Source organism: Bacillus rossius, chromosome 2, assembly GCF_032445375.1.
Source record: "Bacillus rossius redtenbacheri isolate Brsri chromosome 2, Brsri_v3, whole genome shotgun sequence".
Lineage (NCBI taxonomy): Eukaryota > Metazoa > Arthropoda > Insecta > Phasmatodea > Bacillidae > Bacillus > Bacillus rossius.
Window position 1 is genome coordinate 33,384,371 of NC_086331.1, and position 17,895 is coordinate 33,402,265.

At 38.0% G+C, this 17,895-nt stretch overlaps 1 protein-coding gene across 3 annotated transcripts in view; it reads left to right on the plus strand.

Annotated features, from left to right (window-relative positions):
• Positions 1-17,895, plus strand: part of LOC134529223 (zinc finger protein 628-like) — a 384,650-nt gene that overhangs the window by 302,579 nt on the left and 64,176 nt on the right. For all 3 annotated transcript variants that reach the window (XM_063363097.1, XM_063363096.1, XM_063363098.1), the window contains one exon: positions 16,932-17,094. In XM_063363097.1, the coding sequence (XP_063219167.1) occupies positions 16,932-17,094 (163 nt within the window). The remainder of the gene's footprint in view (positions 1-16,931; positions 17,095-17,895) is intronic.

Below are 17,895 nucleotides of genomic sequence, written 5' to 3' on the forward strand. Positions count from 1 at the left end.
ACATTTTTACTAGGGAGGCCCCTTAACATTGGAATCAGGGCCGCCGAGAGGGGGGGGGGGCAAAAGGGGCAAATGCCCAGGGGCCCGGTAGCCTTAGGGGCCCGGGCGCCCGGCTGGGAAGTGGAAAATAAATGGCTGGAAAAACATTTTTCCCCTGCTATTAATTATATAATTATCTTGTACTATATATATGTGTGTTTTGTGTGTTCCTTAAACTACAGTCGATAACCAATAACCTAACCGAGCAGTACTTGTAACATTCAGTTCACACCAAAATACTTACGTAGTAGCAGAAATGGGAACGCCAGGTACGCGCACAATAGGTTTGCTTGGTCCCGTTCACCCCTCCACTTGGGGTCAGTGCCATTTATACTCGCCCTTCTGAAGTAAAGAATGCGGTGATGGGCCCTGGCTGGAGATATCTGATGAAATGAAACATCTCAAATCAATTCATGTTTCAAATATTGGTCCAAACCAGTTGAAACCAATCCAGCTTTTAAACACACTACGGAGATTAAAATTGGATCGTTTATTTCCAAACGTGTGTATCGCTGTTCGAGTGTTCTGCACAATTCCCGTGACAGTTGTCGAAGCCGAAAGGTCCTTCAGCAATATGAAGGAAATAAAAAATGTACATCACTCAACTATGTCTCAGGAAAGGATTAGCTTGATCTCGCTCGGTCATTGAACTACGACGATGTAATTAACGATTTTGCTTTGAAAAAGGCACGGAAAACAGATTTGTTGTGATTACTTCTGAACTATTTAATTGTTTGTAAATCAATATTATTGAGTAGCATAATCCTTTTAAATGCATTATATGTTTAAAATTTTAAATAATATACTACAGTGTATGAATATTCTGAATGTAGTGATTCGATATGAAGTAATGACTGTTCTGTTGTAAAACATTTTGAAGTGTTATTAAATTTAGACATTTTTATATAGTATATGACATTTGAATTGTTGTGTTTTAGAAGGATGTAAAATATATATCATTGTTATTTAAAATGCATGTCATTTATGATTTTGCATCGAACTAAGGGTATTAAATTAATTTGTATAAATTATTAATATGTATTACAAATTTTTCAATGTAACGAATGTGGTTCAATGTGTTTGATGTTTTCGAAGTAATAAAATTTATTATTACTTTAAATTATTATTTATATTCAGAAAAAATTATTATACTTATGTATTTAAACACTCATATAATAATGCAATTTCTGATTACCATTCAAGATTTTTTTGTTTTTTAGCAATATATACATCAAAATTAATTATTATTTGTATTTTGATGGGATTAACAATGTAAAAGTGCACTGAGATAATACATGCAAAAGCTCTTTTTTTGTGTAACTAGGAAATCGTTATTTATGTTCAAATGAAGGATGCAATTTTATGATACCATATATATTTGTGGTATACATAGTATGTAGTAGTGGTATGCAAAAAAAATAGGAAGGGGGCCTACTACCCCAGCTGCCCAGGGGCCCACAAATTCTCTCAGCGGCCCTGATTGGAATACTTATAAACGTGTCCTTAAATATTAATTGGTAACGCCAAACAAAAATTTGCAGTTAATAAAATTATAAGTTTCTGAAAAGTTCTGTTAATAGTAGCCTAATAACAAAAATAGTATTATAAATTTGAAATGTTAATCTTCATGCATCAGAGTAAGTTTTATTTTGTTTTATATAAATTATTTTTGGTAATTTTCTGAAAAATATTTAAATACATATCTGAAAATCGTATTTTTGTGTTCCTTCCGTGACAGTTGATGTTTCTGTAAATTGGCATTTAGATATGTCAAATATTGTATCGGAAGTTTACCATTTGATAAGATTTTGGGTTATATTTTGTTAGTTATAATGCTGTAAAATAATTTGAATGGTTGTTTAGGTTTGGTTAGCTGCATTTAAAATACTGTTAGAGCGTATAAATGACTGGTTGGATCATGCGAGTCTTATTCCAAACACTCTAGAATTGTTTCAACATTTGGTTATTTTATGCAATCTGCATTTAAAAGAGTATAAATTGTTTTAAGTGGTTGGATAGGTTAGGTTAGCAAAATTAAAAATATTAAATGACTTTAATCAGGACACGTAGTACTAAAGAAAAACCTTTATGCAATTTTATTTTTATTTTAGCGGGGAACCTTCTTTGATAAATTACCATTATTTTTAATATGGATACGAGCTACAGGTAGAGAAATCTAAGGTCTATCAGGTATGTTCAGGGAAGCGAGGTGCCAGATTTGCAGTTAAAACTGGAGAAAAATAACATGTAAATTTTAAAACTGTAAAAAATTAAATATTAAAATATTTGTGAAATGATAAATAAACATGAAACTTTTAATAATGTTTTATATCTCAAGAATAACACAGTATTAATTTTTTAACCTTAGTTATTGAAATAAGTGGCTTTTTCGGAAGATGGTAAACTAACCAACAAATAACTTTGTTTCATCATTTTCAATTACCACTTTATTTTCCCGCCCAGTAGTTTCGTACTACAGACAGTTTTTTTTTAATTTATACAAACGATTTTATTACGTATGTATTCATCGACAATTGGCACTCGTAATGGTCATAGCAAACAATTAACTAAAGTCAATGCTCAAATGTATAGGTAGTGTTATTTTAGCCGAACTTGTGTAGTATACGTATTTTACTAAAAAAAACACTCCGAGATATATTAAAACCTAGTGAAACTTAAATGCTCTCGTTCATTTGAAACCTAGGTAGGACGAAGGAAGAGAAAACCATAGATAAAAAACTTATTCAGACATAAATGAGGCAATTAAACTAATTACAGGTATCAAATTCTCTTCTAATTTACTTTAATGGAAACCAAACTGCCATAAACTTCAGCAACATGTAAACCCAGCTTAACGTACATTTCACTATAACAACTAAACAACGTCACCAATTGTTAGACAGAGACTGAGATAGATGCGCAAAAGCACACTGTTATAGTTTCACAATGCACTTAGCTAATACGACCGATGATAGCTTAACAAAATAACACAAATAAACATTTTTGCTTTTGGATACGAGAGCCATATGTTGTTGATAATCTAAATTAAAACTACAGGTTAATTTGAGCAGCTGATTTAAAAGGGTTCATACCAAACGTAATAATATGCCAAACATATCTTTATAATATTACGACTATCCTTTAATACTATATCTTATGGTTTCTGGTCATAAAAAGAAATAATGACGACTTACAAAATGTGATGAAATATTGACTTTACAATTTGACAATCATTAGTTGACATTGGAATGTAGAGATAGCGCAGCGATGGTTAATCAGTAGAGAGACAAGAAACTGTTAGCCTGCCTACATTCATTCGAAGCCATGTCCGGTCCGGCATAGAGTAAAATTTTAGAAGTTTTTTTTTCTTTGTGAAATCGCGGTTATTCAGGGAGGACACCTGTATAGAAAAAACTTGAAAAGCGAAACTACAAATTTTCATCCAAATCGTTAGAGCCATTTCCTAGATGCTTATATATATACATACATACATACATACATACATACATACAAAATAATTGATCGTTTAATATTAGATATGCAAGAAGTTTCACTTCAGTCGTGCGTGGACTCCACGCATTTTTATTTAGTCACAGTTTGACATTGTTAACAGCTGTAGTAATATTTAGTCCAGTCTACATTACGACGTTACGACTTATGTTTTGACTTCCACTGCTTCACTTTCTGCTGTGTCTCCCCCTCGCCGTGTGGAAATGTGCGTGATAAGGCAGGAGAGTGGCTGCTCGTTTCGGTAAACAAAGAAACGCCAAATGTGACGCCCCCATCCAGAACTAATCCGGAACGTAAGCTAAACGCACTTTTCAAAACACGGCGCTGTGCTTGTCCTGCTCAGTAGTAGCGGACCACAGTTGTTATAATATAGCTCAGAAGTCATATTGTGAGCCTGATGTTTCTCTAACAGCGCAGATCATTGTGGGCTGCTATTTTAATCAGTTTCATAGCAATTAGTATCAACGATACTTTGCCCATGCTGTTTGTTTATGAGGGCGTGGCCATGTTAGAAGCATTTCAACCTTTTTTATTTTCATTTCATAGTGTTTCTTGCGTGTTCTCTGGAGGTGCCCTATCCAGCTAAGTTCTTCTCTTTTTTAATTCAATGCATTTCGTCTTATTATTAGTATATAATGTTTTTATTGAAAAGAAAATTGGAGCTACTTCTAATTTTTTATGTAATTCACAATTACAAAAAAATCCTGTAATATAAAGGGAATTATTGTAAGATAGCAATATATTACTAATAAAATCTTATTTTTGAAGAAATTCTTAGTATCCAATATGATTAACATCTCTTGAAAATAATTATTTTGTACATTTAAATAAATTATTTTGCAGGGTTAGTTTTGTCAAATGGTTTCGTTCTAACATCAAAAAATTTTCTTAACACTGTGAGCAAGTAATAAAATAAAACTGTAACTACCCACGTTCAAAGGACTTTTAATGGTATCGCCGATTTAGCAATGATCACGGGTAAGTATAATTTTATAATTCCAATTTCAATTAGAAAATTTTTAACTCGTTATTTGTATTAAAACGGGATGGGTTCCGTAATAAAAAAAAACATGTGACGTCTTTAAATTTTCAGGATTTTCTTTTTGATGTGAGTTAATATTCAAATATTTTTTACACTTGGGAATGGTTATGAACTAGGATAAATAAATTATTTCAGTTAATATGTCGGCTATCCCGTTCTACGGTAAGAAGACGAGTGAAATTGCCTCTTGGCCATACCAAACTGCTCATTCTCCTCCATAAATACGCTATTTTTTAATGGTTCATAATCTCACTATCCTAGTCTATTAGTAGGGACTAAAAAAAAATTCGCGGTTTCAATGATTTCCAGGATATACTCCACAGTTATCTGCATACTTGAGAAAATATCACGTGTTCATTAGCTGGTGTATTATGAGACATCTTTACCGGTTAGTCTCTGATTCGACACTTATCTGGTCAAGGGTTTCTCAATGGCCTACAGTGCTCCGCATAAACTGTGAGACAATAGCAGGCACAGCAACATGGTATATGTATTTCAATTCCAGCCTATCACGAAATTAATTCGCGAATTTTTTCCGGTCTCTAGTTATTAGTTAACGTCCTACGTAAGCTACCCATGCCGTTCGGTGAAACTCGGCTTGTCTATAACTTCAACACAAGTATTCCTACACTTGTTTACCGCCCAATGCCATTAATAATGCTTTTGTACGAAAGCAAGCAACGAGCCGGCGCAGCTGTAAGGCACTGGACTCGTATAGTAGAGGCGTCGGGTTCGAATCCTGTTATTGCCATCCTGGTTTCGGTTTTCCCACGGTTTCACGAAATCAAAACTTGCTAATTCAGGGATGTTTTATTACCACAACAGCTAAGGGAGATTCCTTTATCTTTCCGTGTATCGTTCTGTGTAGCCGTATCTAATGACGTCATTTCCAAAAAAGACGTAATTGGTTAAGCAGAAATTAACAATCAATCGAATTTAATAGCATTAAAAACTGAGTATCGAAAGTAATTATTTATCTTTATCGTAGAACTATTCGAAAGTATCCAGTGCTTTGACTGTTATTTGCCAGAGTGAATTGTAACAATGTAGCTATTTTAAGCAACGCCGAAAGCTCCATGGGAAAAAAATTCCCCTCTAATTTTTTTGCTACTTTGTGAGGGGTCGAATATAAAGAGAGAGTGAAAAGGGAGGGGGGAGAGAAAAAATCTTCTACCCTCCTGCGACGACCCCTCGGCAGTTCTTATGGCTGCTGCGCGCTTAATTTATTCGCAGAAAAATGGTGACTGGTCGGGATAATAAAGGCGCCACTCAGGGGGCCGGGCTCTCGCGAAGCGGCTGAAAGCCCGCCACAAGGGCAGGGAAGATGGGGGGGATGCTGGCAGATCAACACGGGTTTCGGTAAACCACCATTCGCGAACAACCGCGCCGCTTAACGCGCCGTCTGAACATGGCGTCGCCCGTCGTCTGCCGCGACCGCGTGACACGCTTAAGGCTCATTCTGACCCGCCGAGTTGATTTCTTGTCGTGTAAACCTCTTAGCCCTCGGTACGCGGCATTTTGTAGCGGTAACTTCGTGGAAATTTAACGGAAGTCAATGAACTTAAAAGCGTCACGAAGATGGCGTATCCACGTATAGCAACATAAACCCGTATATTTTCACTTTCATACATATTTCGGGATACGCCAAACGTATTGGTGCGTCAAATTAAACTTCATGATAGTAGAGCTACCCCGGAATATATTTGGTGAACTAAAATATTGATAGTAGTAAGTAATCTCGATTTAAAAAAAAAACATAAGAAAGCTACAGTTCCAACACTCCAAGCTCTGAATAGTTTCATTTTAACTGAAAATTTGGTAAAACAGTTGCAGTGGACTCCCATATTTTATTTCAGTTACTAGATCTCAACAGTGGTTTTTACTAGTTTTCCAATGAAGAACGTTCTTTAAGCCAACATATGAAATAAAATCTGTTTGATCTATCAGTCAGCAGCAACTTGCCAGCACAGTTTTCAGTCATTATAGTTTCACTTTTCCAAAACAGAGATTTTGGTTTTTATTGCTAACTTCAGTTCAAGCAACAGAATTACCAAAACACAGATTATTCTATATTGTAAATCACAGTTTATTATATTTCCATTTGCTGCAGGAAAAATTAATTTGTTCCAATATCCCATCAGCAGGGACCTGCTAGTTCGCAAACCCTTGTGCATATTACAGACACCTGTCGTTAGATAATGGGTTATTCGACGTGTCAAAAAATATTATAAAGACAATTTAAGACACCCAGAACCAACAAACCCATGATCAGATTATTCCGACCTTAGGGCCGGCGTTCTCGCGTTCCCCTCCCACATATGCGCCCTAATAGGGTAGGGTGGGAGTAACATTCCAATTCGTTTTGATTAAATACTCCAGAGCATTTAAGAAAACAGAACTGTGAGGTATCGCTCCCTGTTGTAGATTGGGAGGGTATTAGAGCTTCGGTGTCGACCAGTGGCTGGGGCCACCAACCCAGCATAGTCACCGCCTCAGCCCCTTTACCACACTCAGCTAGCCAGACAGTTGGCTGTGTCCTGAGCCCTAAGACTTTAACAGCACTGCTGGCGCCTTCCCCGATCTCCCACATCACGCTGGGACCCCTCAAAACACCCAGTGAACCCATGGTCAATCCGAACAGACGGTTTATTATGGCGGCAGTCAATGAATATACGAATATTAATCTAATGCGCACATATTCTAGCCCGCCATCAGGAAATAACGAGAACTTTCCATCCAGTGGATGCGCTGCCAGAGAGGAACCGTCCCAGCAGGAAGGGCTCCGGTGAGCAGTGAAGAGATCGCGATTGCCGGAACCCAGTTGGAACCAAGACCCCTCTGGGACGCTGCTCCTTCCAGCGAGCCAGCGCCGCACCAGCCCGCTCCTTCTGGCTGCCATCACAGCTCACGCTAACGACTACGGCGAAAGACATCGCATCAGCGAAAAAGAGTTTTGCAGAAATTATTCACTACTGACTTCTCTAAATATTTATTTTAGCAATTAAAATAATAGTTAGCAGCAACAGCAATAATCGTGTTCCTTGGAAAAACATCCAAGCCACTATTAGGGATTGCACAAATTCGCGTATTCAATTATCTCTTGGATAGTCTCCAAGATTCCCTACACACTCGGGCAAATGCCACATGCTCATTGGCTCAACGGCTACTGACTTGTAAGACCTGTCAACATTCTAGCGAATTTTTCCGGTCTTTATCCATTATATGTATATTTTATAGCTAGAGATGATATGTCACTAACTCCAAAATATTTTCGAGTGAATTGAAATATATTTTTTAAAGCTTTATTATTTTAACAAGATTTGTCAATAAGAAAAATATTTTTCTCGAAAACAGTTTCTGTTCGGGTAGTAAATTTTTCAATAAGCTGCATGTTTAGGATAAACTATTATCCGCAATGTCAAAATATGCGTCCCTGTATACCATTAATATTTGTGAGATGTTTTCTTTTATTATTTTAGTGAAATTATTTATAAAAGTCACTTTTTTTGGTTGTAGGATGTTAGAAAAACATCCAGACATCACACAGCCTTCATCTTCACGAAGGGCTTTAAACACAGATATTTCGCAATAAACACACAATGTATTTATGTTATCGTTAATTAGTTATTAAAATTATTTTTTTTTGTTTTGTCCAGTTGTAGTCTTGAGTGGTAAACAGTATCATTAAAAAAGCCTACACGTGCATATAGGTGTGAGTTGTAAACAAATATATCAAGTTAGAGGGAAATTTGGAAAGAATTTTCGGCAAATTCGTGAAATATCAAGGAAAAATATTTGACTGCGCATTGCAAAATGAACTTAAAGCAATATATGCACGAGTAAATATAAGGACCGTAATAAGCGTAGTATTGTTAAGTGTGATACGTTTGTCTGTACACAAGAATAATAACCGTTATTTGTAATTTATTTACTCATGCAATGTTCGATCAAGCTCCGCGAATAAAAAAGTAATTTATTTTTAAAAAAAATATATCATATAATATAATAAGAAATAACAAAGCATTATAACTTATTTAAATAAAATGTCATTCACTGTACTTTCCATTACTATAAAAACTAAAACGTAATTTTTTGTTATTTGCTTTGGCAGTCAACACATCTTGTTCATTTTATAATACCTACTTGTCTTTGGTTTAAAAACGTTGTCAACTAGAATACCATAGCTCAGTTACAGAAGTCACGCCCGGAGATTTCCATTTTTTTATTCATTTATTATTCACTTCGTTTTAAAAGTAGATTCTTGTTTGCCGTCTGTTTATTGCACGAAAATTTCAGTTCCAGTTCCGTAAATAATTTATCACCGGTTCGCAGATTAAGAAAAGCTTTCCCATTCATTCGGCAGAGAAAAAGTTTACAAAAATCTGGACGAAATAAGTTCCTTTATAATTTCCTTTTATTTATAGCGAGAAAGGTTAATAAGAAAAACTAATGCAGTAGATGGACTAATACAAAGAATATATATGTATATAGTATTTAACATAGATTCATCAGACTTAAAACTGTATCAATTATCACGTTCTTGCCGTTTTATATATTCACTCCAGATTATAACATCTTTTACGTTCTTAGTTTTATATTTAAATATTGTACATTGAAAGCTGTATTAAATTCTAGATGTATCAAGATGTAAAGTATCTACGAAATATGAGTAACTGTGTCCGTATAGGACCTATATTTTCGGTGTATATCGTAAGAAATAAAACTTTTATGACCGAGAAAATTACCCGCAACATTAAAACCAGCCGGACGTTTTTGATTAGAGTGGCAGTCTGAGCGATGTCCTAGTGTGTTTTTAAACTAAATATAGGCCAAAGGATGCAAACTTCAATCTTAAAAATAACAGTCATCTCGTACTGAAGAATTTTAAAAATACCTGTACACATTAAGTGTGCATAAAAAACACTCTTTCAATAAAATGTGAGCATGTTATAGTTTTCCAATCGTTGAATTTATGCGTTGAGTGCATTTATAACTTTTACAAATCTAAACTATCTCGCTCTAATACCGCCTTTGAACTAATTCATACAAGGGACAGCAAAAAAAATTGTAATCCTGACCAGTCAAGCGTCCGGAATTCTTATCAACTATACAGTTTTATTGTTGACAAATTTTGACTCCGTCTTCTTTTCGAGCATGCCATTCTGAGAGTGCTCATGATAGCAATATTCATTACGTTTAAAGTAATTACGCAATATCGCACACTGGATGCATGTTGTAAGGCCAGTGCCTTAGTCAACTTTGGCGTGAGATCCATATTTGTCCGTGCGTGGTTACTGAGGCAAATTGCAGTCTCGTCCAGACGCGAGTTTGTTTACGGAACATTTGCCCCCGCCCCCCCCCCCCCCCGCCACCCTCAATTCGCCAAAACTGTTGTTTGTATACGCTGTTTTTTTTTCACGAAGTAAATTCTTGAAAACGCTATTTCTTGAATGTTCTGCAGTGAAAATATGATAAGATATTTTTTTAAATAATGCAGCAGCTTCACTTATAAACATGCAAAATATTTTTAATAACTGTGAAGCAAAGTCATGGGATATTGAAGATAACAATGCAAGTAAAAATTTTAAAACCCGTAAAATCATCTATGATTAAGCACTTCTATGTTGTACTTTTTAATAATCTTATCCCAAATATTTTTTTTATTTATAGGTCACACATACCCATATGAGTTTGAACTTGTGTACAAATTATTTTACCTCTTTACAATTTAAAAATTTACTCGTAAAATGTAAGCTGTTCTCGAATCAGTACCGTGGACTTTAGTACAAATGTTGCATTTGTAAACTGGACCGTAACATAAAGTTAAATCAGTGGCTCTCGTACTAATACACATACCTATCTATGAGAACACGCAGGTCTTCATGGAAAAAATTACCATGTGTACGGCAGGTGTGGTCAAACACTTGTTGCTGGATGGTTTCGTGTCATTAAAATTCTCTCGTCCATTTCCATGTTCGAAACGTTACAGCTATAGCTAACCACTGAACTGCTCGCGTCCACAATGTTTCACCCCCTTAAAACCCGAATTTTGGAAAAGGAAGAAATACATTATTTATAAACACATATTAATTTATGCTTATAGCAGTTCACTAGGGAGAAAAATATTTAGAAAATGAAACGTTTTCCCTAGAAGAATTTTGAAGAAACTTCTAGAGTTTTGAAGGATTTAGGTGACTCGAATTTGTCAGTCGCCTTATATGCATTACCTACCACACATCTATTGCTACAGCTTGTTCTGACTGTTCGTGCGTTGTCCAATTTGTTGCCAACCGATTTTATCTACACTTCAATTAAAAAAATCATAAAAAATTATCAATATTTATTTTTTTAGGATTTTATTAACAATTAAATGTTTTAAAATATTATTAATACGTCGCTCACGACCACATTTAGCCTTTGTGAAATGTACATTTGTAAATGCACCTTCACGTTAGTGATTTTTTGTTCATCAGAAATGAAACTAACAAGCTCACCATCATGACCGTGGTTTTCATATCGTTGAATACACACGCACGAAAGGGGAGGAGAGTTTTTATTTTGTACCTTGATTTATTTTTGAAACTGTTAAAAAGTACACTAACATTACGCTTGTTGCAACTATATGGACAGGAGAAAATCCGAAGTATTACCAAAGATTATGTTTCGTTGCTTCTTCATGTGTAATTTATAGAAATCTGTGAAATTCACGGTATTTTCTGGTGTCGTGCTAGACTCCATACACTTTTACACAAACCAGTCAATGTACTTTTTTTTCATGCGCTGCTGAGTAATTTTATCTTCTGTCTGCACTGCATATACGTAGTTGGATAAAAATTTTCAAAGTGTTTTCTTGTTGGTTTGTTGTCCTTCAGGGCGTGTTAAAATACCAACGGTTCAATAAAATATCGATTCAAGCGTATAATGGTATGCGTCTACCCTGCATCCAAATAGAAACGCGAATTTCGCACGTATCTAGTCATCATACATGCAACCAGTAACTTTAAACGGAATGATAAGTTTAGAGATATTCTCTTTGTAATTTTAAAGTCATCTGATGTTATATGAGTTTATTGAAAGTGTTCAAATTTCAGGCTGATTTAAAAGGGAATTTGTAGAGATTTTGTGGCCAGCAAAATAGATTCTCTTTTTATGTATGTTTCTTAAAAGTACTAACTAATCATCTAAAAAAATCGAAGCGCTGTTTTCGAAATTCTGCAATTGCTTACGAGCAAACTAACCCTGGCAGTAACAAACTCTTTGCTAACGACCGCCCTCATTATTCAAGCTGTAGAGTTGCATCTGGTGCTTAAGTAAGATAAATGTTTTGTTGGGAAGAAAGCCTGTGGTCACGTAACTAACCTGTATTGCTGGCTCAGTTGGATCTTAAATGAACAATCAATCCTAAAACATTTATTGCGCCGTTCAGGTCCCTTTCACGTGATTTAGTTTGTTGTATGTAGGGTAAGTCTTCGGCAGTTTTTCCATCAATAAAGAAGGAAAAAAAAATACATAACTAGCTGGTTCCAGTCTCGAAAAACAATGAACCACAGAAAGCTTAAATATTTATTTAAGGACACGGCCACCTGGCACGTAATTAATTTGTAGGGTGTTTGGAAAACATGTTTCGCTGTATATTGTTGTACTCTATTACAATATTATGTTTCCGTCTGCTAGTAATTGAATACCTACGATGTTTGGTCTTAGGAATAAGAATAAGTAAAAAAAAATGAACAGGACATCATTACTGTCCAAGCGCTGTATGTAGCTTAAGGCTCCTTCATACAAGTCATGTTGAATTTTTTTTAACTTTTGGTCACTACTATTAATTAAGGGCTATTTCTGTGAATTTAACAAGATACCTCCGTTGCATTTGTCACTTTGTCACAAATATGTAACGGATATTTACAAGGTGTAATATATTGGGTGTAAAAAGTCGCTCAAGTGATGATAATTACTAGGGACTGGAAAAATTCAGGGTTCAATGACCTCTAGGTTAGCTTCCACAATCCTCTTCTTACTCACGAAAATGCCACCTGCTCGTTGGCTGCTGACTGGTGAGATTTCTGAACTGGGTAGCCCGTGATTCAATGCTTCTTTGGTCGATGGTCTTTAATTGGCCCAGAGTCCTCCAGATAAACTGTGAGCCAATAGCAGAATTAGAGCAAAGTTACAAGTTTTGGAAATCTAGCCCTATCGCAAAATGAATTTACGAATTTTTTTCCGGTCACCAATAATTACGAACACCGGCGCGAATTTTTACACCGATTTTATTACACTCAGTGAATATACGTTGAAAATATTTGTGAGGGAGTTATAGTATTAAAACTGACAGAAATAGTCTTGACGCCAAGTTCATGCCGTAAAAAATAAGTTATCAACATTCCGTGTGTGACCAAGCCTTGAAAACGATGTCGTCCTCACGCTTAAAAGCTGCAGCGCACCTGTGATTCTCCGAAGAGAAGACTTGCGAAGTCTTCTGGCGTTGCTCTTGGTGTCACGTAGTAGGTGCGCTAGAGCCGTGACTCGGATTCTGCTTCCACGGTCCTCGGTGGCAGAGGTCGCTCATGTGGCGAGGCTCATGGGCTCGGCATGAGCCTGACTCATGAGCACCGAGCCGGTGGCCGAGTTGTTCGGAGCCCACTGTATGAGATATCTGGCTTAAGGGTACTGAGTTCCTTGGGGTTCCTTGAGGACCCCTGGGAATAAAGAGCAGAGCTATGACGTGTCGGAGCTGTAGTCGTCTCTAGTATCTGAGCGAAGCTCTCGTCAGGATTCCAAAAAGGGCGCGTGAAGCGAATATATAGCCTCTCCTGCTTACGGCAACCCATAGCCTTCTCGTGGCGCCAGTGTCTAAACAAATATGGGATATGCCGGGGGTGCCCACTCCTCTGACTTCCTCGGTGTGTTGGAATGGGAATTCTGGTGGATTAGTAAGCTGTGGGCAGGGACTACGCCTTGCTCCTGCAGAAAGCCCACTGGGGGGTTTTGGACCCCCAAACCCTAGGTGGTGTCTCAAAGCATTGGATTCAATGTGTTGAATTGATGATGCATATGGAATAGAGAAGGGTGGTAGCGTGGTGGAGATGTTCTCCCGGTAAGGGCATCCGGGCTCTGGCAAGGCTGTAACCCTTTGGGCGGAGGATAGTCTAAGAATCGGTAATTAAGGCAGTCTTTGGTTTGGTGTTACCTTACCTACCCGGGCTCTGGCACAGCTGTAACCGTCGGGCGGGAGACATGCTGATATTGGTGTACACAAGGACATCCATGTCCTTATTCGGGGGGGCTCGGCCGCCACGAGACTGTCCGAGAAAGCACTATACCTGAAAATGAAGGGTACCATGGGACTGATCCTTACTGTAATTGTTTCCTGCTGAGGTTTCCTCTAATGGCTTAGGATCAGGATTGGAGTAGGAAACGTGGTGGTAGTGGTCCTCCTATGCTTGGAGAACACTCCGAAGGGTCCCCGCCCTGTTGACGAATGGAAGTGTTGAGCTACTTAAGCTCGGGTACTAGCCTGCGGAGCTAGTAGAGGTTGGACAGGCCTCAGCTGGATCACGAGCAACTGGGTGACCGAGGGGTCCCAGGGATGTGAGAGGTATGGTTCCGTGACGGTTCTACTCAGATTCCACAGAGGGGGCTAGCTCTGTAAGTGGTCTGGGGGTTTACGGCGGAGCTGGGGGCGGGTCGGTGGGGCCGAAGTTGGGATGGGTCTCCTCAACCACTCGACCTAGCCATGCGCTCTCCAGTAACATGCCGCGAATGTAAATGGCGTATCTATTTCCCGGTTCTTGGAACCTATTTTGGACACTGGCAACAGTGTCAGGCATGTAAAAGATCCATATTTTCTTCTAACCAGGACTACGCCCTAACGGGAACAGTTTCCTGGGGGAGTTTTGGTGTATTCATGAGGTGTGAACCTAATAATGTGTTTGTATGAGATATCGCCGCCTTCAGCCCATGGGACGGCTGAGCTCACATTGTGGAACATTTAGTCTGCTTTTCGCTACCACACATACCTACTTCTGAACTTATAAGCGAAAAAAAAAAAAGAGAAATTGTTGCTGTTTTTGCGAAAATATCTAGACGCACCAGGTATCTTTGTTGGATAACTCCATACTCAGATTCAGCGCCCCTAAAAAACATATAATGCGATACTAAATCCGACTATTAGATTTTTTCAACGTGAAACTATATACCATTTTAAATTACCATTTACAACTATCTATAAATTGCTACCTTAGTTATGCAGGAAAATTTGTGATTTATTACTGACAGAAATTGCAATAAAATAAATAGTAACAGTCTGGCCTGAATTATGCTTAATAAAATTATACAGTTGGGTTAATGCAGGAATTAAGGCAATTTAAAGAAAATTGTTGTTCTTTATTTGATAAATTTTAATGCTACTGACGTCATGCAGGGGAATGGGGAAAGAATACAATACAGCCCACTGCGAATATCCATACCCGCATTTCCCGGTCGCGAATCGGGGAAAACCATTAAAAACAGAAATCGGGACAGCTGTACCAGGTTTATGATCTAGGTACTTGAGAACCATGGTCAAATGTTTACCATTGTATTAGCCTCACTCGGCAACAAGCAAATTATAATGCCCTTAATGTTTCTCTGAATTTTGTATTGGCACAAACAAAACATTTTTGAGCTATAACAAAATTGCACCAAAAAATACTCTATTTTCTGCAAAGATGGATTATTACAACGTTGGAAACAAACAATGCTTCATTCAGTTGCTGGTTGAATTTCGCTAAAGACTACAAAGGCTAGCTCAACACATGACTCTTCGCCTCTAAGCGAAAAACATTAAAATCTAGTGTTTAAAATTTTTTTCGTAAATGCTTCTGTGTGATAATTTGAGTGGTAAGCTTATCATTTTGCACTGAGAGAAAATTTCCTACTGTTACTTATTATATTAAACTTATAACTTCTAAAAGCTCAGTTTGATGATATAATTTCAAAAAATCTTGAACTGTTATATAACAAAGTTTTCTAATGAAACCTTAAAAACATTTTTGTGACCACTACACAAATTTGGTATTGAAAACAACATAACACGAAAATGACCATTATATGTATATATGTATATGTGTATATATACATTCATAACAAAAAATATATTCTTATCACAAGTAAACAGAATTAACATTTAAACACATCGCACTGCGCACGCATAGAATTCCTTAGCAACACCATAGGATAAATTGAATGTAATCTTATATGCTTTTATTCTAACGAGTTCTTGACAGGCCGTGACCGTTGGAATAAGTGCATCGTAGCCTACACTGTAACATTTTTTAAATTAAACAAAAAAATTTATGTTAAATCATGCAATCAAAGTTTGAGTGTAGCCTATTATTTTTCTCATAGTATTAGATAAAGTAAGCCTTAAAACCCAATCACTGGTGAATTTCATAAACTTACTTTGTCAAAATTTATCTGTACAGAGGACAATGAATAAAATTTTTAACAGTAGCCAAACTTGAAATGTATGGAACTCTTTGAAATTTCCATTAACTGGAAAATAAATTTGAGTTTGTAAAAATATGTAACTTATTTAAAATTGTTTGTACTGTTGTTTTACTCCTAGTAAGTTTCATGTTGTATTAAAACCATTAACCACATAACAAAGATAAGACAATTGAAAACTTTAAGGGAAACGACTTTGTGCGGTCGTCATTGTTGCTGTTGGTGTTGTTATGTCGTGCAAGGCAGCCGCAGGCACAACCATAGCTCGCTATGGCCATGCTAGTGGCCTGGCCCGCTGCGGTGCTGATATGTTGTGCACGTGCTGTGTGGGTGTTCTTGTTTAGCCACTCAAGTGTCTGTGTTATGTTTTTTGGAGGCCCGGCCATTTCGGGTGGCGCTTCACCCCAAAGCTGCACTGCGATCATTAGTGCGTTTTCTTCTGCTCTCGTGCAGACTTTCGAGTCGGTCAATTATCATTATTTAGGAATATTCACTCGTAATTAAACCTGCCACAAAAAAAATTCGTTCCAGTCAACCTGAACACTTTGAAAATCTTTTATAAAAGTTTCCAATCCATCCAGAAAACGGACGTCAGTTGTCAGTTGAAACAGGCGTAAGCCAAAGTTGAATTCCGTGTAGTTGTGTACGAGGATGTTTGTCGGACTTATACGTAAAGTGTTCAGTCTAGCTGGGACGTTCAGTGGATATTTTGTTCAGGTTAGTTAGAGATGAGTTCGCGGGCAGAGCGCGAACGCAAGGGCAGTGCAGTTTGGGGCGGCGAGGCGCCACGCGCCATGGCCGCGTCTCCGGGTCGTGTTACAAGTTGTCCATGCGGTGTGTGTGCATTGTCTCGCAGGAGCTTCAGCTTCGTGTCCCTGTGTTGCAGCAACATGCCGCACTGATCGGCGGGCCCAACGCCACGTCATGCCCCATCTGCCACAAGCTCTTCCTCGGCGGCGAGGCGCTCATGGAGCACATGAAGCACACGCACAAAGACCCCAACGCCTCTGGGGTGGCAAGTAAGTTGCTCACGCACTCGCTCACCTTTCCCGCCTCCTCGTGCCGTTTCCTTCCCCACGCAGCTCAACCTCCGCGTTTCTGCAGCGTTGCGGAAACGTTTCCTTCCCCACGCAGCTCAACCTCCGCGTTGCTGCAGCGTTGCGGAAACGTTTCCTTCCCCGCGCAGCTCAACCTCCGCGTTGCTGCAGCGTTGCGGAAACGTTTCCTTCCCCTCGCAGCTCAACCTCCGCGTTGCTGCAGTGTTGCGGAAACGTTTCCTTCCCCACGCAGCTCAACCTCCGCGTTGCTGCAGCGTTGCGGAAACGTTTCCTTCCCCACGCAGCTCAACCTCCGCGTTGCTGCAGCGTTGCGGAAACGTTTCCTTCCCCGCGCAGCTCAACCTCCGCGTTGCTGCAGTGTTGCGGAAACGTTTCCTTCCCCACGCAGCTCAACCTCCGCGTTGCTGCAGCGTTGCGGAAACGGTTTTTTTTTCGCACAGCTCAACCTCCGCGTTGCTGCAACGTTGCGGAAACGTTTCCGAAAATCTAGTCTGTCTGCATGCGTAGCACTTCTTTATTATTTCTGTGCCTTGTGTGGACTGGAAAGTCCAGACACATCGATGTTACAGTAGTGATGTTCCTTCAATGATAAGAATATGTGGGTTTACTCTTGACAAAACTATATGTTATGAAAATCTACTCTACTTAAGATAGTATGTTTACGATGAAAAATTTGTTTATAACTTGAAATTTGTATTCGTTTCTTACACATTGACTGACATATAAACCAAAGTTAGGGTGTATTTTTACTTAATGTACTTT